Below are 27,235 nucleotides of genomic sequence, written 5' to 3' on the forward strand. Positions count from 1 at the left end.
CTAACCCCTTCACACTAAATCATATGATTTATGCTGGCTCACAAGTAAATGTTAATCGGTCGTCAAATTTTTCGGGTACAGTATCACTATTGACACCTATCCAAGGCTTAGGGTAGGTCATGGAAGACAACTAATAAAAATGAGGGCTGTTGGACCAAGAGTGGTTGAATGGGTGGCTAAATTTCTAGAATATAGAACTCGGAGAATTAGAGTAGGTGAAGCATTATCTGATCCTGTCATGATTAAGAGGAGGGTCCTGCAAGGCAGTATTATTGGACCTTTGCTTTAGATATATATGAGTAAAGAACTGGAATCACAGATAAGGCTTTTTGCAGATGATGTTATATTCTCTAGAATAATAAATAAGTTACAGGGTTGTGAGCTGTTACAAAAAGACCTGGACAATATTGTGAAATGGACAGCAGACAGTGGTATGATGGTAAATGGGATGACAAGTCATGTTGTAAGTTTTACCAAGATGAGAAGTCTTCTCATTTTTAATTACTGTATTGATGGGGTGAAGTACCTCATGGGGATTACTCTAAGTATTTAGCTGTTAATGTAAGGAAAGATCTTTATGGTGGTAATCACGTTAATGAGATCATAAATAAAGGTTACAGATAGTCCGCCTGGTGGCCATGATCATTAAGGCAATGAAGTCTAAACGGTCTGATGCCATGGTTAGCCAGTTCGAGTCCCGTTGGTCAAAGAAATTTTCACCATCAGAATGTTGGCCGGCAAGGTAGGGGAGGTGGTGGTATACAATTTCTAATCACTAGATTGCATGCCAAAAGCCTGGATTAAATTCCAAACTTCTCTGCAGAGGGCATATGACTCTGTTGATGGTGATTCGTCTGTCGGATGGGAACATTAAGAATTGAGTAGACCTGCTATTCGACAGGAGTAGGCTATATTCTGGCACTGGGGTTCACCCTCTCCCTTCCTAATATAATATATCACCTTATTCATTTCATCTCATTAATCATCTGATGAGGTTGACGTCAGGAAGGGCATCTGGTCATTAAAAACCTTCCACAACAGATTCATCTCACCTCATACCCAACCTCGTAAAGAAACGGGACAAGGGTCAGACAAACAAACAAAGTTTACAGATCTCTTCATATAGTTATGATGGTATTTAAGAGTTGCAGTAAGGATGTAAAGGGGAGAGAGTATATGTCTCTGGTAGGACTCCAGTTAGATCATTATTCCAGTGTATAGAACCCACACCAGGATTACTTCATGTGTGAACTGGAAAAGATCCAAAGGAAAGCAGACCTATTTGTTCTGGGTGATTTCCGACAAAAGGGTAGTATTATGGAAATGTTGTGAAGTTTTTGTGCTGGGATGACTGGTGGTAGTGTTTAAGGAAAACATGAGCCTAATATTATAATAAATTGTTAAACACAACATTATTTATATTATTTGATCAACACTTTTAATATCTGGCTCCGCGGCTAATTGTTAGCGCACTGGCCTTTGGTCTAACGGGTTCCGGAATCGATTCCCGGTTGGGTCGGGGATTTTAACCTTCATTGGTTAATTTCAATGCCCTGGGGAATGGGTCTGTGTGCCATATTCATCATTAGAATTCATTATAAGTAGGACCCCATCCTCACAGACGCCCCTAGGCATCAATTCAAAAGACTGCTACAGGCCTTTCCAGAGGCCATACACAATTTTTTTTAAAAATCACTTATGATATTGGTTTCCAGACTAATCGTGGTATGTGTGTGACTTACAAAGAAAGCTCATAAAATAAATTCACTTGAATTAACTAATTTTAAATCTCTCATATCCCCAGTATTTGGTCTAAAAATTCATCTGGACACTTGTATTCAATCCACTGATACCTCGTTGAGTTTTCTGAACCTAAAGTACAGGCTGTTATATTCTCTAGTTAATAAATAAGATAATTGAGTGAATAGAATAAAAAGCACAATTTATTCAGTAGTGCTAAATACAACAAGCTTTCTCAACCAAAATATCTATTTAACCATTGTGCTATTTCCTTAATTTTAGAAAATGATCATATGCCTTGACAATGTCAATGTGACTGGCAGTAAGGATGTTGATTACACCTCAAAGAAGCACATGTGAAAAGAAGAAAATGAGAACCAGCATGTTTCTCTTCTTAATCACATCAATCATTTTTCTTCGTATACTCTTCAAGGTTAAATTTCTGGTAAAACGTACAGTGCACTGTGTTGTCCAGTATGACTCAGAACAAGTTTGTTATGCTCATCAGTCAGTCTCAGTCTGATCTGTAGATAGGACAATGACCGAGCAAGTGGCCATGCGGTTAGGATCGAGCAGCTGTGAGTTCGCATTTGAGAGATAGTGGGTTCGAACCCCACTGTCGACAGCCCTGAAGATGGTTTTCTGTGCTTTCCCATTTTCACACCAGGCAAATGCTGGGGCTGTAACTTAATTAAGGCCATGGCAGCTTCCTTCCCACTCCTAGCCATTTCCTATCCCACCATTGCCATAAGACCTATCTGTGTTGGTGCGACGTTAAGCAATTTGAAAAAAAAAAAATAGAATTTGACAACATAAATGTGACTGAGGTATGAGTGGTGTTATTCGCATTGATCCTATGCAACCAGCCCTTATGGTGAATGATATGAATTGATCAGTTAGTGTGTACATTTCATTAAGCTTGGCAGACTGATAGATAATTAGCACTGTTTGTCTCAGTAAAGAAAGCAATGAGAAAGTACCACACTTTTCATCCTTTCGTACACTTCTTCAGTGACACTTGAACTTTGCATGACATCTGATAGTGGAACTGATGGAGATCATACCATCTTCAGGTTGATAACTATGCACACGCACGCGCACGCACACACACGCACACACACACACACACACACTCTCTCTCTCTCTCTCTCTCTCTCTCTCTCTCTCTATCTCTCTCTCTCTGAGTTTATGACATTTGACTCTCACATTCATGTATGTGAGGTGTGTAGATGCTACTTATTCACAATATTTATCGCTCACTAACAGAATAAGAATGAGCTTTGCTTTGTCAGTTTACGTTATGCACAACAAATCCAGTACATTTAATACCTGGTGACTTACAGTATTCTTTTATAGTAATTTGGGAGTATATCCTACGTTGACATACCATTCACCACTTTTTCAGACAATTTTTGGTTAAGTTTTTCCCCGCTTATCAGTGGTAGTTCTGTTGCATGCATCTTGCAGATTGTATAGTCTGTCTGAATGTCCAAGGCCAGCTTGTTTTAACCAACCACAGGTATGTTCAATAAAGTAAATATCTGGCAAGCAAAGAATCAGATGATGGAGTATTGACAATGTACTGTTAGACCTCGGTTGTGCCTGTGTGCTGGATACATAAGCTGTTATCAACAGCAGCCCTAAATATGGTTTTCTGTGGTTACCAATTTTCACACCTGGCAAATACTGAGGCTGTACTTTAATTATGGCCATGGTCACTTTCTTCCCGTTCCTTGCCCTTTTTTATCCCAAAGGCATAAGACCTATCTCTGTCAGTGTGACAAAGCAAATTTAAAAAAACAAAACAAATGTTATCAATAAAGATGAATTCTTCCATAAAATGCTGGCAGTGTTGTTCTGCAATGAGTTGGAGGTGGTTGTCCCAGTACTGAGAAGGTAGAAAGTTATCCTGAATGACCAGGAGAGATGTAAGATGACCCATTGTAATGTCTTCACAAAATGTCAGTGAGACTTCATTTTGCTCTCCTGGGTTTACACTATGTCTGAATCAGGCTGGATTTCTTGATTCTCTCCAGACACATTGTTGACAGTTTTCAGGAACAAGACGTATGCAACATTCATTGATGATGTCATACAACCTATCTCTCTCGGTTTGGGTAGACATACGATGTCCTGTGGACACCGAGAAGTTGTTATTCAGTACCGTATGTTGATATCGGCCTCGGGGTTCCTCAGAGGCAAAAGTGAGAGATTCTGGTTAGGTAGTTTTTGCTTCCTCTCGACAACTTTGTAATGGTTTCAGTACAGGAAGAATAAACTACTTTAAAATTCTTCCAGCTGCTAGTTTTATGTTACTTGCTTGATAAATTTATAAATTTATTTAATGATCCTCCTCTTGCAATCATAGTTATTACACACTTTTGATTATCAAATTAACTTACAAAACCCTTTGTTCAGTTATGTTCAAGTAGAACAAAACACTGAATGAAACTTCACAAATCTCTCTCGTCTATCCATTGACTGCCTCCTTTTTGTTGGCCAAGACGCACTTTACCTTTTCTTGTGGCAGCAAGGTATGTAAAAGACAAAACGTTCATATTTGTTAAGCTCTAATGCCTAATTATAATCTGTGTCAAATGAGAAGCTGTTTCCATTGCAGTCATGTGTAAGGAGTAAAAATATTTTAGCCTGATGGAAGTGATATTTAATGCAGTGAAAGTTTCCATGGAGCAAGACGTATTGAGTTGGTGGAATAACACGAGAACATAGCAGCTGCGTGATTGGATAATTCTGAGTTACCTCTCAAGGTCAAAATGCTTTGCGTTTGACACAGACTATAGTATGTAAGTTGTGACATGAGATAATGAACTTTTAGTGATTGGTGTCTTACCTGTATTTAGTTTCATCTTCCGTCATTATTTTGTACTGCCCCACGATTCAACACTAGACAGACTCTCTTGCTTACAACATAGCTTGTGTTAGACAGTTTGCATGCTGTGCTATCCACACTCTCGCTGTGACGTCATACCGTAACGTGCTCCTCTCCTTCCTCCTTTTACAGTACTCTCGAAGTTTCTCGACTTTCCGCATCCCTTTATATAATACGATTATGCTTCCTCTATGAGTTGAGTTCCCATCCTGCTGGGTTTTCAATCAGAAGACATTTGGTTTCAGGGAAAACTGGTTCTCTTCTCAATCAACTTCATCTATTTTAACACAAGGTGAGAGTTTGAGGAAAGTACTTTATGATGATTCTGTTTTGGTCGGTTTTGTTCCTTTGATGCAAATGCCTCCCCTTTCTCATGAACTTTGGTATGTTTATTGGAAATGTATTAACTTAGGGCACTGAGAGTTGCAGGAGCAACGATGGATGTTGCAGTCGCCTACATGTATTTTATAACTCGTCTTAAAATTTAATATGCTGCGGGTGTCTTCTTCGTATCATTACAAGTGAATTATCACTCGTCTTTAATTGAACTGAATACTTTGTAATGCTGTCCCTTTTAATCCATTTGCTATCATATAATTGCAAGTAAATTATAACTCTTCTTTAATTGAACTGACAACTTTGTAATGCTGTCCATTTTAATCCATTTGCTATTTGGGTTTTTGTCTTTGTTAGATTCTAAGATTTTTACCCATCTCCCAATTTTCTCCCCCTGCATCTGAGTCTTTGTAAAATTTGATGGATACTCACATTTTTCAGCTGAGGTCAAGGGAACTTGCTTACATTCTTTCCTGCAAATACTAAAACTAATGTGAGGAAAGTTTGTAGACCTTCGATTTTATTTGTTGTTATTAAATGTACTTAAATAGCAAAAATTGCGTATCCAACATATTGGTTTTAATAGTGTTAGTGCCAAAACCAAACCCCCTGGCACTACAGCCCTTGAAGGGCCTTGGCCTACCAAGCGACCGCTGCTCAGCCCGAAGGCCTGCAGATTACGATGTGTCGTGTGGTCAGCACGATGAATCCTCTCGGCCGTTATTCTTGGCTTTCTAGACCGGGGCCGCTATCTCACCGTCAGATAGCTCCTCAGTTCTAATCACGTAGGCTGAGTGGACCTCGAACCAGCCCTCGGGTCCAGGTGAAAATCCCTGACCCAGCCGGGAATCAAACCCGGGGCCTGATGGAGCATGATAGTAATAATTAGTTGAAGTCATTTAGCAGTTTATAAATTCAGATTCCTTTGTGAAGGCACGGTATTTAGGCCTACAAGTGTAGAATTTATATTTTGAAGGTTTAAGATTATAATGATAATACACTGACTGACAGTGACAATGCAACACCAAGGAGGAGTGGTTCGAAAGGGATGGAAGTTGGGGAAAAAACAGAGACGGCACGGATGAATAATTGATGTTTATTTCAAACCGATATGCAGGTTACACAATGCGCACGGCATCGACTCAGTAGGATGTAGGACCACCGCGAGCGGCGATGCACGCAGAAACACGTCGAGGTACAGAGTCAATAAGAGTGCGGATGGTGTCCTGAGGGATGGTTCTCCATTCTCTGTCAACCATTTGCCACAGTTGGTCGTCCGTACGAGGCTGGGGCAGAGTTTGCAAACGGCGTCCAATGAGATCCCACACGTGTTCGATTGGTGAGAGATCCGGAGAGTACGCTGGCCACGGAAGCATCTGTACACCTCGTAGAGCCTGTTGGGAGATGCGAGCAGTGTGTGGGCGGGCATTATCCTGCTGAAACAGAGCATTGGGCAGCCCCTGAAGGTACGGGAGTGCCACCGGCCGCAGCACATGCTGCACGTAGCGGTGGGCATTTAACGTGCCTTGAATACGCACTAGAGGTGACGTGGAATCATACGCAATAGCGCCCCAAACCATGATGCCGCGTTGTCTAGCGGTAGGGCACTCCACAGTTACTGCCGGATTTGACCTTTCTCCACGCCGACGCCACACTCGTCTGCGGTGACTATCACTGACAGAACAGAAGCGTGACTCATCGGAGAACACGACGTTCCGCCATTCCCTCATCCAAATCGCTCTAGCCCGGCACCATGCCAGGCGTGCACGTCTATGCTGTGGAGTCAATGGTAGATAGGAAAAACTAGAAAGGTTCCACCTTTTCAATACAAAAATGTTATAGGTTTATTTATAACATGTATTTGCACTTGGGACTAGTTTCGACGCTGTGTTGGCGTCATCATCAGCCAAAAAATGGGAAAATAGGCCAGTGTGTAGGCATTCATATTACACAAGGTGTTACATTAAACAATACAAATCTTGCAAGGAGATAAAAACATGGATGAATATAGAAACAAATGAATCGTTGAGAAAGCAAAAGTTATACATGTTAAAAAATAACCTTAACCACACATCTTGCAGTGCGAAAATATTCTTCTTGAATGATTCCTGAGTATAAAACACACGCGCACACATTTCTGAAGAGCCAGCAGGCAGGACAAAGTAAAGTGAAACCTTAAGGGATCTTCTGAGAAGAGTTCATCATTTTTCTATGTTCCAATTAAATAATGAAGTCTCCCTTGAGTTCCTGATAAACATACACAACAGGAAATTCTCCTTCACTCTCAACAATAGCTATAAAGACCAACGGTAAATTTCATTTTTCAAAGACGTGAAAGCATTATCTTGAACGTGATGTAACTCCTTTCATTTAACCCATTTTTTACACAAGGTGTTACATTAAATAATATATCTCACGAGGAGATAAAAAACAGGGACGAATGTAGAAACACATGCACCGTTGAGAGAGCAAAAGTTGTACATATTAAAAATAAGCTTAAACACATAACTTGCAGTGCGAGAATATTTGAATTTGAAAGATTCTTGAATAAAAGACGCACGCGCACACACTTCTAAAGAGCCAGCAGGCAGGAAAAAGTAAGGGGAAACCTTAAGAGTTCTTCTGAGAAGAGTTCATCATACTTTCAATGTTCCGACTAACTAATGAAGTCTCGTTTGAGTTCCTGATAAACATACACAACAGGAAATTAAACAATATACATCTTACAAGGAGATAAAAACAGGGAAAGTTATACATATTAAAAATAGTCTTAACCACACATCTTGCAGTGTGAAAATATTCGTCTTGAATGATTCCTGAATACAAAACACACGCGCATACAATTCCGAAGAGCCAGCAGGCAGGAAAAAGTAAAGTGAAACCTTAAGAGTTCTTCTGAGAAGAGTTCATCATTTTTTCTATGTTCCGACTAGCTAATGAAGTCTCCCTTGAGTTCCTGATAAACATATACAAGGAACTCAAGGGAGACTTCATTAGCTAGTCGGAACATAGAAAAAATGATGAACTCTTCTCAGAAGAACTCTTAAGGTTTCACTTTACTTTTTCCTGCCTGCTGGCTCTTCGGAATTGTATGCGCGTGTGTTTTGTATTCAGGAATCATTCAAGACGAATATTTTCACACTGCAAGATGTGTGGTTAAGACTATTTTTAATATGTATAACTTTCCCTGTTTTTATCTCCTTGTAAGATGTATATTGTTTAATTTCCTGTTGTGTATGTTTATCAGGAACTCAAACGAGACTTCATTAGTTAGTCGGAACATTGAAAGTATGATGAACTCTTCTCAGAAGAACTCTTAAGGTTTCCCCTTACTTTTTCCTGCCTGCTGGCTCTTTAGAAGTGTGTGCGCGTGCGTCTTTTATTCAAGAATCTTTCAAATTCAAATATTCTCGCACTGCAAGTTATGTGTTTAAGCTTATTTTTAATATGTACAACTTTTGCTCTCTCAACGGTGCATGTGTTTCTACATTCGTCCCTGTTTTTTATCTCCTCGTGAGATATATTATTTAATGTAACACCTTGTGTAAAAAATGGGTTAAATGAAAGGAGTTACATCACGTTCAAGATCATGCTTTCACGTCTTTGAAAAATGAAATTTACCGTTGGTCTTTATAGCTATTGTTGAGAGTGAAGGAGAATTTCCTGTTGTGTATGTTTATCAGGAACTCAAGGGAGACTTCATTATTTAATCGGAACATAGAAAAATGATGAACTCTTCTCAGAAGATCCCTTAAGGTTTCACTTTACTTTGTCCTGCCTGCTGGCTCTTCAGAAATGTGTGCGCGTGTGTTTTATACTCAGGAATCATTCAAGAAGAATATTTTCGCACTGCAAGATGTGTGGTTAAGGTTATTTTTTAACATGTATAACTTTTGCTTTCTCAACGATTCATTTGTTTCTATATTCATCCATGTTTTTATCTCCTTGCAAGATTTGTATTGTTTAATGTAACACCTTGTGTAATATGAATGCCTACACACTGGCCTATTTTCCCATTTTTTGGCTGATGATGACGCCAACACAGCGTCGAAACTAGTCCCAAGTGGAAATACATGTTATAAATAAACCTATAACATTTTTGTATTGAAAAGGTGGAACCTTTCTAGTTTTTCCTATCTTCCATTCTCAGTTCAATACGGACTAAAAATGAAACTCTTATGTTTAAATGAGTCAATGGTAGTCTTCTGAGCGGACACCAGGAGTGCAGGCCTCCTTCAACCAATCGACGGGAAATTGTTCTGGTCGATATTGGAACAGCCAGGGTGTGTTGCACATGCTGAAGAATGGCGGTTGACGTGACGTGTGGGGCTGCCACCGCTTGGCGGCGGATGCGCCGATCCTCGCGTGCTGACGTCACTCGGGCTGCGCCTGGACCCCTCGCACGTGCCACATGTCCCTGCGCCAACCATCTTCGTCACAGGCGCTGCACTGTGGACACACCCCTATGGGTATCGGCTGCGATTTGACGAAGCGACCAACCTGCCCTTCTCAGCCCGATCACCATAACCCTCGTAAAGTCGTCTGTCTGCTGGAAATGCCTCCGTTGACGGCGGCCTGGCATTCTTAGCTATACACGTGTCCTGTGGCACACGACAACACGTTCTACAATGACTGTCGGCTGAGAAGTCACGGTACGAAGTGGGCCATTCGCCAACGCCGTGTCCCATTTATCGTTCGCTACGTGCGCAGCACAGTGGTGCATTTCACATCATGAGCATACCTCAGTGACGTCAGTCTACCCTGCAATTGGCATAAAGTTCTGACCACTCCTTCTTGGTGTTGCATTTGCTCTGTCAGTCAGTGTATATTGCTGCTACATTATCAATAGCACAGTTAATAGGATTTAATTTAAGGACTTAATAAGCCTAATTGGTGTGTCTGGTTTATATGAAAATATTTTCGTGTTTCACATTAGGCTTCACGCTGTTATATACTTGGAAGGGCTATTGCTTATTAAGCTTTCACATTGCCTAGCCCTTTCATTCTATGACCCCTTTCCATGATGAAATCAACTTGAATTTGGAAATGTAGTATCTCTGGTAGAGAATATACAGTACATATCAGCACATGGGAATGAACTTCTTTGGTGAGGGGATGTAATATTGCGATCTAGTCATTTTAAAGAAATCCCCTTTCATCCAAATTCTTAACTGACATTAATTGTATTGTAATATTGCTATCTAGTCATTATAAGGAATTCCCTTTCAATCAAATTGTTAATTGTTATTAACTGTATAGTACATGATATTTTGTCCTGGAAGGAATGGTATTAATATCATAATCATGTTATTGTTTTACGTCCCATGGAGTACTTTTGACAGTTTTTGGAGATACCGATGTGCCAGAAATTTGTCCTGCAGGAGTACATGCCACTAAATCTACTGACACGAGGGTGACATACTTAAGAACCTTCAAATACAACTGGTCTGAGCCAGGATTGAACCTGCCAATTTGGGGTCAGAAGGGCCAGCGCCTCAATGGTCTGAGCCCCTCAGCCTGGCAAGCAGTGATGTAATTGAATGTTAAATATAGCGTCTTGCCCAGCATATGAATTACTCTTTCCCCTTGACCTTGTCCGTATATTATTTTCCTTTGTCCCTACGTGGATAAATATCCCTCTAGTTAAGGACAAAGCTCTGATCTTAATTCTAGTGTTAAAGATTTATTATGGTTGTTTTCCACTGCACATTCTAACAGTGACAATGTTGATCTTTGCTTTCAGTGTATCAGCATGTTAACTGTTTGAGTATACGCTTTAGTAGAATATTTATTGAGGCAGTATTGGTGATATCATTACATATTTTTGCTACTTTTCTCACCACGTTAACCTAACTTTGCATAATTTTCATGAATGTCATCCCCTCATTACAGTAATAGGGTTGATCTTTTCTCTTAGTGCCTTGCCATTTGGTGGCTGTGATGGACACCCATAGGTAATATGATCCGATCTTTCACTCTCTTCACAGTTAGCCATAAAATATTATCTGCATTGCAGAAATACCATAATGTTATATTCACATGGCACAAAGTAGCTACTAATATTGTATTTTGTGTAAGAGGTTCAGAGTTTGATCACAGAAGTAATCAAGGGAACTTGCTCAAGTTGGAGATGAAGGGTTAAGCAATCATTCGGTTTATAATCTATCTATCTATCTCTCTCTCTCTCTCTCTCTTGATAAAATTGTAAAGCTTAAGTATAATATGACTAACTGTATGTTGTTTTCATAGTGATTAATATCTGTACTTTTGGTTAGTTGCTCACAGATCCTGAAAGGAGGAAGAAATTTGATATCTATGGGATGACAGAAGAAGGACCTCCTCCTGTTCCCCCAAAACGAGACTTCAGCCAGTACAGACGATTTGATCCGTTGGATGGTTTCAAGTTCCACTATCAAGACAGAGACATCATATTGTTTCATCGATTGAGCATTACTGCAAGGTAATATTTAGCAACAAAAATGAATTAAACTTCTCTGTGTTAATATATCAGAGGTAGTTAAGGAAGTAATCTTAATTGTGGTAGTTTGGTTCAAAGCCGTTCTAAAGGCATGTTACAATAATAGATATTGATCTCATATCTTTGAATTGCAGACAGGTATAATTGACATTGCCTTCAATCTAATAGTCCACATTTTCAGAGCAGGACCATATCAGTCTTCTTCCAGTCATCTATACAAAGATAGGAACATGAATTGGAGCACATAATAAGATAAACACAATGACAGGTCAGGATCGCAAGAGGGAACGATAGAAAAGGAGAAAAGGACAAACATGAAAAAACAAAAAGGACATAGACAATCTCCACATCTTCCTACAGTTCCGTGTTCAAATAAATATGCTCTCTCCTTCAACTCCAATTGCTGGGTTAGATACTCATGCACTAACTGTGCCATAGATTCTTTTATCAACAAAAGCGTCTCTGTTTCCTAACATACTTAAAACGCAGGATATTTCTTCATATGTTACATTTAATATTTCTGAAACAGGTAAGCATTCACTTTCTTTCACATATTACAAGGACTGTTTCTTTACCAGTGGCACCACTGATGTATGTTCAGCAGGGAACGGAACCAATGTTTTTCGTATATACATACGATAGCGTGGTACCTAGTCTAGCTCATTGTACATGGACTTATCCATCCAGTGCTCCAGTCATGTGATGTGTTGTACTGCGAATAGCATCATCTGTGAGAGACTGGTCGAATGCTTAGTATCTAGGATGTTCTCAAAACGGGAATAGAGCCTCTGGATTAAAATTGAATGTGCCTACAGCCGTACAGCATGAATGTGTCGTGAGGCCTTCGTGAAGTGTGCAGGGATTTGGCACTGCCTTTTATCACTGTGGATCAACGCCTTCAGTGACGGTTGACAGCATGTGGATGAGATGCCTCGGCCAAGTTGCCTTTGTGACAGTGACAAAGATGTGCAAAGTTTCGGTGGGTCGCAGGGAATGGATACAACCCAGACATTGCACGAGTTAGCCCAAGACAGGCACAGAGGCTGAGACTGCGTTTCATGTCCTGAAAGACTGCCTTCAGTTTGAGAAAAATTGAAGCGCAATGGGTTCCACACCGTTTGACGGAATTGAAGAAATGGCCAATGATATAATGCTGCACAGACCCGCTTGCAATGCTATGCCGTATCATAAAAATGGATGAGACAAAGGCCTGATTGTGTGAGCCTCACATTTCTCTTTTTAAACAATAACTGTGAGAGTGAAACTGTATACAGAGGACACATACACATCCAATAGGATCAGGAATGCAGTGGTGCCGGAATGCACCGGAATTGAGTCAGAAACCTATGTGGAAAGGCGGAATGTAGTCTGAAATCTGTTTCCCCTTTCAATTGCCTTGAAGTTTCTTTTTTTTTAAATAGGATTTTAATGTTTTATACCTCCTGCATTATTCCAAGCCCAGTAGTGAAAAACTACCATATCTAGTCAGTACTGCCAACTCTGCATTATTCCAAGCCCAGTAGTGAAAAACTCCCATATCTAGTCAGTACTGCCAACTGTACAGTATGCAAAACTTTTAGTGATACCTGGTTTTACGGGGGTGAGGAGTAAGGAGGGAGCTCTTGCGGTTCCAGTAATACTGCCAACTAAATTTAAATGAAATCTGAATTGAATTGATAGTATGATCGATCAATAAGAATTTTCTAAACCTTTATTATCTTAAGCTAACAACTGTGTCACACACACATTATGACCCAGGTTCGAGTCTATTCTTTGGCAGTGTGCAACTCGGTCAGAAATTTTAACAACATTACCTATGACGTGGTACTAGTCTGCTCAGCAGACTTTAATCAAAGTGAAAACATGCAGATAAATCATGCACGTGCAGCATGCAGATACTATGCTACTTTAATCTTTCTATCCTTCCCGATGTCTGAGAATGACAAGCTTTCTTGAGATGATTCTATTTATAGCAAAAATCTATGTCACCAGTATATAGGGAGTATTCTGACCTAACACTGAAAAGAAACAAAGTTACTCCTAGCTCCCTTATCACCCGTAGAATATTATAACACACAGTACAAATCCCTAAATGATAAGTTATATATTTTAAGAATGTCACCGACTTCAAAATCATCTTAACAAATGGCCTGATGGGCTCTTACATCATAATCTTAACCTTCTCTAATTACCAAAGGGCTTAACTAACTAGTATTTTCATAATTAATTGCTAACTATCTGCGTAACTATCACTAATCCTACCCCATGCTAACAACTTTGGTTCACTTAGCTCATTTTAGACGACCCTCTTCTCTCTCCATCAAGACTCGGCTATTCCATTTAGCCAAGCATGATGAAGATGTTGTTCATATCTGATCCTCTCGTACTGGTGTCTCCAAGTAGATCCATCACAGGCATCTTCTTGAGGCTCCGCTTGAAGTTCACGTCCACACGGTCTTGAAACTCGGTTCCCGAATTACTGGAATGAAATACTCAGTTATTTAACCGCACAGCACTCCCGTCATACAAACACCATCTCTTGCAGATGCCAGACAGGTTAGAAGCGTACTAAAGTTACAGGCATAATTTCTGTTGTCGTTAAAAGCACGCACGGAGATGTGTGCAGCCTTACTTTACTGTACATGAGTTCGTAGCCTATTTTTGTCGAGCTAAACTGATCTTTTAACTCAACCACACATGTGCGTCCTTCTGAAACACAGAGATAATTTCAGTTCGTAGATTAAATCCTACTACCGATCAATATCGTACTATGAGCCAACCCATGCAACTTCTGTGAAGAAGTTTATACAAATGGCAAAGTTTATGGTCGATCAATTATAAGTTGGACCATGTTATGCAGAAAGGAACCAAGCGCCATCATGGTGGAACAGAGATATTGAGGTTCAAAGTTAACCTTTGATATTTAATTCCTGTTACACTTGAGACCACTTAATTTGACATTATCATATAGAGTGAGATGTATTTTACTTTATTATGTATATTTTTTGAACTAGTAATTGCTAAATACTTTAATATACTCAAAATTGGCACTTGGTTCCTTTATGCATTATTGATTATTTACTATAACGAATATGTTAAATGGAGCCAGGCACTTGGTTCCTTTTTGCATTTTTACATATGGAGCATAGTTGATATTTAAGGGGGCTGATACTGATGTTTCATAGGGATTATTTAATTAAAAGGAGGTACCCTAGACATCTAATAAATACAAATCACAAAGGCAAAAAATTGGCTTTTAGTCTATATTATTAAATGTGTACACTTTATATGAACATTATAAATACAAACAGAAAATTGTCATTGGAATACAAAATCAACTTCTACTCATGAACTAACAAGGGAAGATGAAATCACAAAGGCAAAAGATTGGCTTTTATATGATTAAATTTGTACACGTTATATGAACATTAACAATACTAACAGAAAAATTGTCATTGGAATACAAACTCAACTTCTACTCATGAACTAACAAGGGAAGATGCACAGTTCATTAATCTTCAACTTCTACTTCAAAGTCAATACTTGCATTAAATCCTTCGATGTCATCAACTACTTTTTCATCAGCAAAGACATTCCTGTAAAAAGGTTTCGCGTCACTGGAATCAGATGCATTATGGATTTTATGTCCTTCATTTTAGGTTGTGATATTGGTTTCTTTTGGGGCCACAGATGTGGCTCCATTGCGAAAGGTGCAGCAGATACTCTTCCAGGAGTATTTTTCTTAATGTTTATTTCTTGGGTCTGACCGTCAAAAGTGGTCTTTACAAAAATAGAATGATGTGCATCTTTGCGCACTTCTACTTCACAGAAATGAAGCCAGTTGATTCCTTGATTGTTGGTATCCTTCTTCCTATTCACAACAGCCTTTTCCATTAGGCTGGAAGAAAAGAAGTCTTCAGATTGCATTTGTGTTACAATGAATGGGTTCTTCCGCCTACAAGTTCTCATAACATTAATATAATCTTCATCCATGTACAGTCTTTGTTTAGTCTTTAAGGCACTTTCTACATCTCCAAATTCGGAATCATTTGGCAAGAAGGAATGCCCTGGTATCAAAAATCGAAGAGTGATCTTTTTCAGGGAGGTATGGATGTTTAAAATGTGCTTTAGCAGCAAAGTTATTTTTATATTCCGGGTTTGGCCTCCACAGGAATCAAACCATAACACAAGATCTTCAATGTTCTTGCAGTTGTTCTGTATATGCTTTTTCAAGCACAATCCTACTTCCTGTGCGCCCCTTCCAGCAATGTTTTCAGTCCAAACATAAAAATGTCCCTTGTTTGTCTTGCCTGAATGGATTCCACAATTATACAGCATTTTTTGTCTCTTAAAATAGATTAAATTTGTTGGAATTTGCGGTAGTGATAGTGTTTTTTTCAAGATCAAAAGTTAATGCTTCTATGTTCTTTGATTGACAAGCATACTTCAGGTCCTCTTTAAGCTTCTTCTTTGCATTTTCTGCTGTTTCCAGGTGTGAATTATGTTGTTTTCTAATATATTCTCTCTCATCAGCACTTTCTGCTGATGTCAGTTTGCAATTTAGTAGGTAGTTTTTGTAGAAAATTGCTTTATATGTTGCTTTAGAAACTGGATTTCTATGTTCCTCTTTGTACATGTCATACATAACAGTAAGGGTGGTATCTGTTGATAAATAATATGATTCAGTCTTACCACGTGCATAATGGGATCTGTATCTGGGGTATTTCTCAATGTGTGCCTTCACTTCTTCAATTGTTTCTTCTGATAGCTTATTTGCCTCAGCATTTCGTCTCTTGTCTGAAATATTATTAGTCCTCATTTTCGTTAAGGCTGTGTTAATTCTTTTAGTAGAGATCCTGAGTGTCTGAAAAAAAAATGGTACGACAAACTACCTGGTTATTTAAGTAATACTCTCGTGTGAACTTTCGTTCCTTCACTCTTTTCCTGTCTATGGATTTTTCTTTAATCGACGCACATATGTATGCTGTCTGTGTATTGTAATCTCCCAGTTCCCAAAACTGCTTGAAGAGGCCTTCTCGAACACAAACTGATACTTTCTCATTGCACTTGCAATTCCAGTGAAAGTCTCTGAAAGTCTTTGGTACAAATTTAGCACCCTTCTGGTCGATATATTCTTTGTTGGAATTCTTCAGCTGCTTTCGAATAGCTCTTGTTTGTTCAGGGTGTTTTCTTTTTCTGCCTTTCCTTGGTCTGCCTTTCCATGTGGGTTTAGTATTGTTCTCTCCATCCTCATCATTGCTATTATGTTCCTCAGCTTTTGATAAGGAAGGGAGGTTATCTGTGGTTGGTATGCTTTCTTGTTGAATTACATCATCCACTGTATCATCAAGCTGATCATTTTCCTTAAAAAAAAAAAAAAAAAGAAACGGTAACACAAAATTAAATTGTTTTAGTTTAGAACATGTTGGGGTAACTTTCACAAATATAGGCTACTTACAAAATGTGGCATTCCAAAAACTGTCATTAAGCCCAACAGTTCCATTACTCTTCGCAATTACTTGGCCCAGGAATTGACTAAAAAGAAAATAAACCTTTGTTAAATATTATATTACTTTTGGGAACTTGGCATTATAAACCTAGTGCACTATACTGACCTCAGTTTCGTTTGATGAGTCACACATACTATAATTTTCAATAATCTCCTCTTGGCCACGACTACCTGTTTCAGTTTCAGATAAGTTATGGCTCATATTATTCAGCATAATGAATAACTCATCTGATTCAAATACAACTTCCATATTCGCAATATCATGTAATTGGATGTTGTCCTGAAAGAGATAATTTAAATTTTGTACATATATACATATATTATAAAATTATATAAAATGATAACAAACTAATATGCATCATAATATGGCATACTTACAATTACAGGAAGCTCATCAGGCTTTTCTGTAGGTTGCGTAATACTGTCATTGTTATAACGACTCGTATCACCAATGTGGGACATTTCGCTAACGCACTTTTCTGATTCACTTAAGTTGCCAGTTCTTTGAATAACCTGGGAAAGATAAAAATAGAGGGTAACTTATTATAACCTCAATTTTGGTACTGTATTGGACATCCTAATGAATATCATGCTTTATACCGACCTGTTGATTTTGTGTTGCCTCCTTGCTTGTTTTTATATTTTCTTGGCCAGTTTCATTCTTTGTTAGTTGCACTATAAGTTTAGTCCGACTTTTAAAACAATTACTCATGGCAGAATAATTAAAAGACAGTTAATAACTCGTAAACAGCACAACAAAACATATTCACAAGGCACTTCGTTCTTTTATGCAGAATATTCAATCACAGATTCTACCGCACTATAAAGATTCTTTGGCACTTGGTTCCGTTATGCGTTTTTCCTAATGTGTGATAGAAAACTAGAACTTTTTTCAATCTTAGATTTTAAAGTAATTATTCCATGCCCAAAGAGCATATTTGCAGCACATGTAGTTCAAAGATTTTTCTACAAGATGGCACTAATAACTCAATTTCAGCGAAATTGGCGCTTGGTTCCTTTATGCATAACATGGTCCAGTTTATGACCGCACTATGACAGAATCAAATCTGATCTCGTGATAAAACTGTTATTCATATTTCTACAGCTCTGAAGGAAGTTAGCGAGAATGCTCAAAAGTATCATAGTCTTTGTTCAGACAAAGGTTTATGGCGTAATAATCAATTCAGACAAAGATACATGCGACACGCAACGGCAGCAATCTTACAGTCGAATGAGGTGCTTCCCTCCAAATATTCCAGCTCGTATAGGGAGCGAAAAGTGAAGTCACGCCGGGTAAACTCCCGGCAAACATACTTCAGTTTGGTATGCAGCTACTTGACTGCTTCCCACGGTGGCTGTATTAATGTGGAATTATAGAATTTGTCATGAATTAATGGTGTTAGACATACCATCATGTTCACAAAATTCTGGGGATTATTTTCATCATTTTATTTTCCCGAAAACCCCTCAGGGAGATGATATATCACTCGATCCCTGTGACGTGGTAAACCTGTCTGTTCCCGCTTTAAATGCTGTTAAGGTAGCATGGTGCTTCCCAAAACAAAATTCTTATCTCTCTTTCCTTCTCCAACACATCTCCTATTTCTCTCATACATGGTCACACCCTTCCTAGGAAACCACCTCCAAGCTCCCGTGTTCTATACAGCTTTGCGCCCATATGCTTGGCGTCATGTTGCGCATTATTACAATTGCGTTAAATATCGCTTATCAAGTCATGAGTAGTACGGTTCAATATTCTATGGTAATTAAGTAAATTCATTCATGTCCTCGTCCTGATGTGGCGCAGCTTCTTTTAGGCACACCTTCAATGGAATTGAGCTGCTTGTACCATTTTAACCACATAACCAGCTCTTATGCAATTCTTAATTCTCTGGCAGTACTGTCCCCGTTTACTACCATCAAGGTAATCGCCCCAGACTAGTCAGCTGCTCCCAATCCTTCCAGTCAGTCACATTAATGGTGATTCCTTCAAATTGGGACTTGTTCAGTCTGTGGTTCTCCATCCTGGCGGAGAAAAATGTGTTCTCGTCATCTTCCTGCTACTGCCAGTTCGGACCTTGACTAAAACATTCCGTTCATTCACGGTATTACACCTGGGTCAACACAACCTGGCAGTTACTATCTACAACAGTCGGGGTAATTTCCCGTGACCGTGAAAACCAGTTCCCATTCAGCCACACAACACCTCTCCGCTTATCTAACACTGTAACTAGGTCAATTCCCCACTCCCTCCACACTTGAACTGTATTATGTCACAGCTCAAACATCTGTAAACAGTACATAATGCAGGACTAGAAACTGTGGCGTTCGTGTCGTTGGAAAATCTACGTTAAATAGGCAGGCAACTATGTACATAAATGTTCATATCGAAACTGTTCTTTCCACCTGAAATTTGAAGACACTAAAATGCAAATTTATCAAAGTTCAATTCCACCAAGAAATCTTAGTGTGTATAGGTAAAGTTATTATCTTGGCATTGTTCTTACAGGCCCCTATGCTTACAAATATTCTTAGCTCGCTCCTAAATCATGAGTAATTAAGTGAAGTCTGAGCATTTTGAGCTAAATGTTAGAAAGTCCCCACACGATCAAGACACCTAATACCTAACTCCGCACTCGCCGGAAGTACACTTCTCACGATGTTACTACTTTGAAGACTCCTGCCGAATAAGTGGTAGCTAGCCCACGCACTGGTCACTTTTATTAATTCGCCTCCATAGACACTGTTGTATGCTCATTCAGGGCCATCTCTCATTTTAACCAATGCATCACCAATATCAGAATGATGCTATCTTTTCATTGGTTCAAAACATTGCGTCTCCGACGCTTACTTCAAACTTGTGTCATATGACATCCTAGCCTCTCGCCAGGCTTCCAAAATGTGGTTCGTTGGTCCATGCCATTGTCTTCCATTATTTCCTTGTTCTAAAGTAAGCATGTGCAGGTCGGGTGCATCACATAGAAACCCCTCTTTCTTAATACAGGGTTTCCATAAAAGAACTCCGGGGTTTTGAAAATTAATATCTTAATAACTGTAGAAGATAGCAAAATGTAGTTAATTTCTCTGAAACGAGTAGCTCATAAAGTTTTACTCATACCAATTGGGAATGTTTTCATCAACAGTTGGCAGCGCTGCAGAGTGTTGACCTTGAAACAACATAGCGGCAGTCAGTGCTGTCTGGATTGCCGTGCTATGGCGACGCCGCAACAAAAGGTTCAATGTGTTATTTGGCTAATAGAAACTCATTCTGTTGTTACGGTACAAAGAAACTTTCGACGTAATTATGGTGTTGACCCGTCTACGGAAAAAACCATTCGCCAATGGTTAAGTGCTTTCAAACAAACAGGAAGTGTTTTAAAACAAAAGTCGCCGGGAAGGCCGCGTGTGTCACAAGAGAATGTGGACAGAATCCAAGCTTCATGCCTTGGAAGCCCTAAGAAGTCATTGACAGTTGGGGTTACCAAGATCAACAGTTCGTAAGGTAGTTCAGAAAAGACTTCATTTAACTGCTTACAATTACACCACATTAAACCGACAGACAAGATTAAGAGATATGACTTTTCTGTTTCTATGCTAAACGAAATCGATGAAAATAACGATTTTTTAAAAAAATGTTATTTTTAGTGATGAAGCGACTTTTCACGTGAACGAGTCTGTAAACAGACATAATTGCAGAATTTGGGGGTCAGAGCCGTCCCATGAGTTCGTAGAGTATGAACGTGACATGCCAAAAGTGAATGTTTGGTGTGGTCTTATGAATGATAGAGTAATAGGTCCCTTCATTTTTGTTGAAAGAAATATCAATGGTGATGTCTATTGTGACATGTTAGAGGAATATGTTTTTCCTCAGTTCGATGACATTGAGGCGGAGAAGGGTTTAGTCTATTTCCAACAAGATGGGGCACCGCCACACTTCAGTTTGCGTGTGCGTGAGGCACTTGACTCTCGACTCGGCAACAGATGGATAGGAGGGAAGGACCTATTCCGTGGCCTCCAAGGAGCCCTGATATGACTCCGTTGGACTTTTTCTTCTGGGGGCATATCAAGAATCTTATGTATGCGGAGAAAATTCATGATGTTGGCCATCTCAGGGAACAAATAATCAATTGTGTGGCAACCGTCCCCCCAGACATGCTGGCCAGGACATGGGAAGAGGTGGAATACCGTTACGATGTGTGCCGTGCCACTAAAGGGGCTCATATTGAACTTTATTAAATTGTTTAAAAAAACTTGAAAATGCAACCTTTCCAACCATGTATTAAACATTAATATAAATTTTTTTACTTCATTACAATATTTTGCCTTAAAACCCCAGAGTTCTTTTATGGAAACCCTGTATAGCTTGAGAACAGTTAGACCCTCGGCTCCAAGCTTCCTGTTGAAATTGTGAAACCCATGCGCCGGTCCCTGCAAATTACTGTGACTCAATAAAATGAAATATTCACTGTACTCTCATTAAATGAATGATCAATTAAATGAGCACTTCAATAAGGCCTCAGTACCGGCAATCGATCTGAGCCTCCAAAGATGGCAGCTAATTGTGCTAAGCATTACACTATGGAGGCAGTGATCTTCTGCAGTAAAAATGAATCAGGATATATTTCTCCAGAGTTTGTCTGAAAATATGAAATCTAGATTGCTGGCAACAATTTTCTCTAAGTGAAAGTCTCAAAGTGATGCTGCCAATACATCAGAGTTCAAAGCTCTTATTAAACAAATTCAAGTACTGGAATCTTCTACATGGCCTGTAGATGTAGATACTCCATCATGGGAGAGAAGGAATTTTCACAACTGTGTGAAAGGTTCTACATACACTTCAACACGGTTTGTGAAGACTTTAGGGATTTCAGTAACGGTAAATGTGCGAAAGACAATTTGAATAAAGTGTAACTGGCTATATCACTATTGCCAATAAATAGTGCTACCTGTGAGAGGGGATATAACACTTTGAATTTTACCATGACACGAGACCATCCACTAATAGTCTTTTGATTGAAAGTGTGTCTTGTTTGTTGTTCGTCAGTCCACGATCCTCAGTCCGCAGAAATACAAACACACAGTACTCTCAGGTACAGTAGTACACAGTCATCCATTCCACACATCGTTTGCAGTCCAGCTATTCGCTTGACACCGATACCAGCAACCACAGCTCCTGGTTCAGACGTCGGTGGGACACTAGCGACAGTAAACACCTTTGTCACACTCAGCCCAGCCACCGAACCCCACACACTGAGTCTCACACTGATTCCACCACAGATGATGACACACGAATCACACAGTGTCAGCCTCAGTAAAATTGAAGTTACAACTTTCTTTGACTGTGAGTGTTTGAATTTTATGGCTGTTTGTATCATATTAATTGTTATCACAGTAAGGACTGTGTATCATGTTATGTTATGTAGAACTACATTATAGATCAGTTTGTATTGAATTTTTATGGGAATTTAAATAATATATTTATTATTATTATTATTATTATTATTATTATTATTATTATTATTATTATTATTATTATTATGAATAAAACTCCGTCTGTTTTATTACTCTAATTTATTACAGGATGACCCAATAAATACACATGCACATACACACAAAATTCTAAACAGCTATGAATGGCCACACTTACTAATTACTAATCTGTGTACAAGTCTCTCTCTTCCTTACGGCACAGCAAGCGGTCTGGCCCATTGCTATACCTGAGGACGGTTAATCCTTACCTTCACTTCCATAAGTCCAGTCACCTCATACAGCAGGTGTGTAGACAGGGTTACGGGCCACTCGACACGATGACTGTTCATTGATTCGACTTCACAGACAGTCCGGTAATTCACAGAGTCACATGTAGTGAATAACTAAACAGCACAACAATGTTCGACAGAAACTTCAACACAGGTCCATTTACCCTCACCCTTATGATAGCAGCTTCCCTTGCTGACTCACGGCGATTCTCAGTCCATAGAAATACACACACAGTACTCTCAGGTACAGTAGTACACAGTCATCCATTCCACACATCATCCGCAGTACTGCTATGCTCTTGACACCAATACCAACAACCACAGCTCCTGGTTCAGACCTCGGTGGGACACTAGCGACAGCCAACACCTTTGTCACACTCAGCCCAGCCACCGAACCCCAATACAATGTGTCTCCCCCTGACTCCACCACAGAGTCCAGCACCAACACTGACTATAGCTCCACCACGGAGTCCAACACCCACTGTGACTCCACAGCAGAGCCCAACACTAACCATGACTACACCACGGAGCCCAACACTGACCCCGAGTCCAAAACTGACTCCGAGTCCAGCACCAACACTGATTCCACCACAGAGCCCAACTCTGACTGACTGACTGACTGACTGACTGTCCATTGCTAGTCTCCCTTTTTATAGCTCAGGTGATGGGAACCAGAAAATTTGCAAAGTGGCTAGAAATGGAACTTTCCTGTTGAATCTCCACGAAACTCACAGGTAAGCCAGCCAATGAGAACAAACACATGGAAAGGCCGGCCCCACCCCACAAGCCACCTGAGAGATCGCTGGTCATCTGAGTCACTAGCCCCTTTATGGAAGTACCGATAGGGGCTACCATGGGGCTGGCGCGTAACATTATCATCATCATCATCATCATCATCATCATTTACCAGATAGTCTAGAAAATTAGTTGGATATATAATAATTAATTGACAGTGCTAGTGGTAAATACTGTAAATACAACACAAAACTATTTTAAATAACTGATCAAATCTTATGTTAAGCTAACACAGCATAATCATTCAGTGTTTGACTATAGCTGTGGTGTGCAGTTTCTTTGCCCTTCTGATTTTCAATTTTCTAAAAATATACAGTGGTATATTAGGGCATTTAAATAATTACACCTTTTTTTTTTTTTTTTTTTTTTTTTGCTATTTGCTTTACGTCGCACCAACACAGATAGGTCTTATGGCGATGATGGGACAGGAAAGGCCTAGGAATGGGAAAGAAGCAGCCATGGCCTTAATTAAGGTACAGCCCCAGCATTACAACTAATTTAATGCAGTTACTTTCCTGTTTCATTTGGTACACACAACCCAGTACACACACGTTAATCTTTAATTTGTCATTTCACAGGTGAGTCTGAAACCTATTTCTGTTACCACTGCAACCCTGTCAGAGTCAAGTACAAGAAAGATAAAGAAAAACAAAGGAAAGGATATAAGTCACTGCTTTCTAAAATCAGTACTTCTACATTAATTTCTTCTCAGCCCTGGCAAGCTCATATCTGCATCCCAGATTCAGAGGAGGGAGCCTACGTATTTGAAGATGGCAGTGTGTGAAGATCTAGAAACCGAGCTCGATAGCTGCAGTCGCTTAAGTGCAGCCAGTATCCAGTATTCGGTAGATAGTAGGTTCGAACCTCACTGTCGGCAGCCCTGAAAATGGTTTTCCGTGGTTTCCCATTTTCACACCAGGCTGTACCTTAATTAAGGCCACGGCCGCTTCCTTCCCACTCCTAGCCCTTCCCTGTCCCATCATCGCCATAAGACCTATCTGTGTCGGTGCGACGCAAAAAAAAAAAAAAAAAAAAAAAAAAAAAGATCTAGAAATGAAGCAGAAATGAGCTTGTTGGGCTCTGAAAAGAATTGGATGTGGAAGAATCAATCAGTCATGAATGAATGAATGAATCAATCAATCAATCAATCAATCAATCAATCAATCACTTAGTCAGTATTAGGATTGATGAGGAGAGAGAGCTTGTTTGTGTGAAGATCATGTATGAAGATATAGAGATTGTCCTTGCCCTTTTGCATTCTTATGGTGGTTCTTGCTTCCTCTTCTCTATTACTCCCTCTTTTGTTGCTGACGTGTAATTGCATTATCCTATTATGCCTATTGTGTTCCTACTCATGTTCCTATCTTTCTTTATATAATTTGATTTGGATTTGATTTATCCATTATTGATTATAAAATATATAACAAATGGAGAATAATACTTAGCAAGTATAGTGATACGGAACAGTTATTTTTTCAACCAATAAAAATGTACATACCTCAACTGCATCTTATTAAATCTCAATCATTTTGAAGTCTTGTGGGACAGGAGTACTGGTCTGTGATTCCATTTAACTTAATATCATCATATTTCATCACCAATCCTGCTATTTTGAGTCAGAATATTAGATTTATTAGTGCAATGATAAAATTCAGCATCACTGTGTTACAGATGTATTTGCTTTTTTTATTAGTTAGTGTACTTTTGCTTGAACATCAAAGTTTTTCTCTAACCATTCAAGAACCTCCACTATACATACATCTTTTGTTGGATTCTCCAGTTGAAAACTTTAAAAATTGAATGTATTCCTCATCCCATAAATATGGTACAGATATATATATATATATATATATATATATATATATATATATATATATATATATATATATATATATACACCTTTACATATACCACCTTGACACTCCATTTGTATATGTATAGAACACAAAAGATGTGTTACAACTGTGAAGATCTAAAGACAATCATCTCTCATTCCATTCTGCCGTTCCTCTCTCTGGAGTGTATACCAAAAAGATGTATAAATTGTTGGTAATCCACATCACCCGGCGAGTTGGCCATGCAGTTAGGAGCACACAGCTGTGAGCTTGCATCTGGGAGATAGTGGGTTCAAACCCCACTGTTGGCAGCTCTAAGGATGGTTTTCCGTGGTTTCCCATGTTCACACCAGGCAAATGCTGGAGCTGTACCTTAATTAAGGTCACGGCTGCTTCCTTCCCACTCCTAGGCCTTTCCTATCCCATCGTCCCTATAAGACCTATCTGTGTCAGTGGAACGTAAAACAAATTGTAATCCACATTAGGTAAAACAGTATGAAAATTATCCTTTTGCTGCTCACACGTTTTATTGTACTATTTTTCTGCTCGTACTACTATGAGAGAAAGAGAAGTGTTAGTATTGTAAGTGAATGTTTCATACGAAGCATAGTTGGTTGAGGAGGAGAAATGGTGGGAATTTTTAAGAATCTTAATAATTTCAGCAGATACACTAGCTACCTACTTATTTAACAAAGAATGGCTGCCCTCACTGCTGTTGAACCTCATAATTCATTCATTATTAAAAATAGTACTGATGTGAGCACCATTCTTTAATTGTTCTCATCGCTTTGCAGTGTACATCAGCATTGAAGAATAAATATTTGGTTATTGGCAATTAAAGATGTGCTAAGATAGTTTCCCTCATTTCTTTCTTATTATGACATGTAAAAGGGGCTAGGTGGAAATAAGTTAAGAAAAATATACAACTGTGTCCACCAATTGCTGGTCACTATGTCTAATATTGCACATGAGCATTTTGCTGCACCTGAGTTGAATAGCATTTGTCAATAGCTGTCATCTTTACCAAGGTATAAAGCAGTGGCGAAGCTATTAGTTAATGAATGAGTAGGCAGGAATCCATAGCTTAAAATTGATCATAGAGTAGTTCCAAACGTTCAGTTTTCTTGGTTGCAAAATGATCAATCACATGGTCCTTCAATAGTTCATCATTCATCAATTCCTTCACAGGCTTTTTCTTTATAGAAATGGTTCTAAGACTGTTGGGTCTTTCATTGTTCATTGTGTTACACAAGAAGCTTTATATCCTCTTCAGAGTACTCATACTCCTTTCAGAGGAAGCCGTGATCACAGGAAATGTTAATATTAAGCGAATCAATTTTGACACTTCAACATACACTGGTTCGGGGTCATTGAGGACAATATAATGTAAAAGCTTATGAGGGGACAAATATTATTCTATATTGGAATAAATGTTTATCAATTCATTTTCTGGTATTTCTCTATTAAAAATAGGTTATATGTTCATAAGATTTTTCAGTTTAATAGCAGGGAAGCTCTCTCTCTAAACTATGAAGCGAGTTGGATCCAACAATTCAACAAACTGAATGCTTTCAAAATAGACAAACCGTATTTCAATTTGCATAATTAAAGTGTCAAGGACTTCACTGTTAACATTGTGAGCATTTGGGATGTCCTGTCATCTACATCTCACTATTCATTTTATGACATTTTCAACGCAAGAGGATACCGTGTTTCCTGATCGCATGTCCTTGAGGATACCAGTGATTTTCCTAATTTCAGTATTGGACAGAATTACATTAGATGTGGTTTTTTGTTGCAATAGAACAAGGAGATGGTCTGTATAAATAAAAAATATCAATAGAGACAGAGCAAATAAATGAATCGGGCCTTCCTGAGAATGTTAAGCAACCT

General features: G+C 39.0%; 1 protein-coding gene across 1 annotated transcript in view; it reads left to right on the forward strand.

Annotated features, from left to right (window-relative positions):
• l(3)80Fg (dnaJ homolog subfamily C member 16 l(3)80Fg) overlaps positions 1–27,235 on the forward strand; it is a 507,034-nt gene that overhangs the window by 195,303 nt on the left and 284,496 nt on the right. The window contains exon 3 of the mRNA XM_067141678.2: positions 11,242–11,426. Coding sequence (XP_066997779.2) covers positions 11,242–11,426 — 185 coding nt within the window. The remainder of the gene's footprint in view (positions 1–11,241; positions 11,427–27,235) is intronic.

This window comes from Anabrus simplex, chromosome 2, assembly GCF_040414725.1.
Source record: "Anabrus simplex isolate iqAnaSimp1 chromosome 2, ASM4041472v1, whole genome shotgun sequence".
Lineage (NCBI taxonomy): Eukaryota > Metazoa > Arthropoda > Insecta > Orthoptera > Tettigoniidae > Anabrus > Anabrus simplex.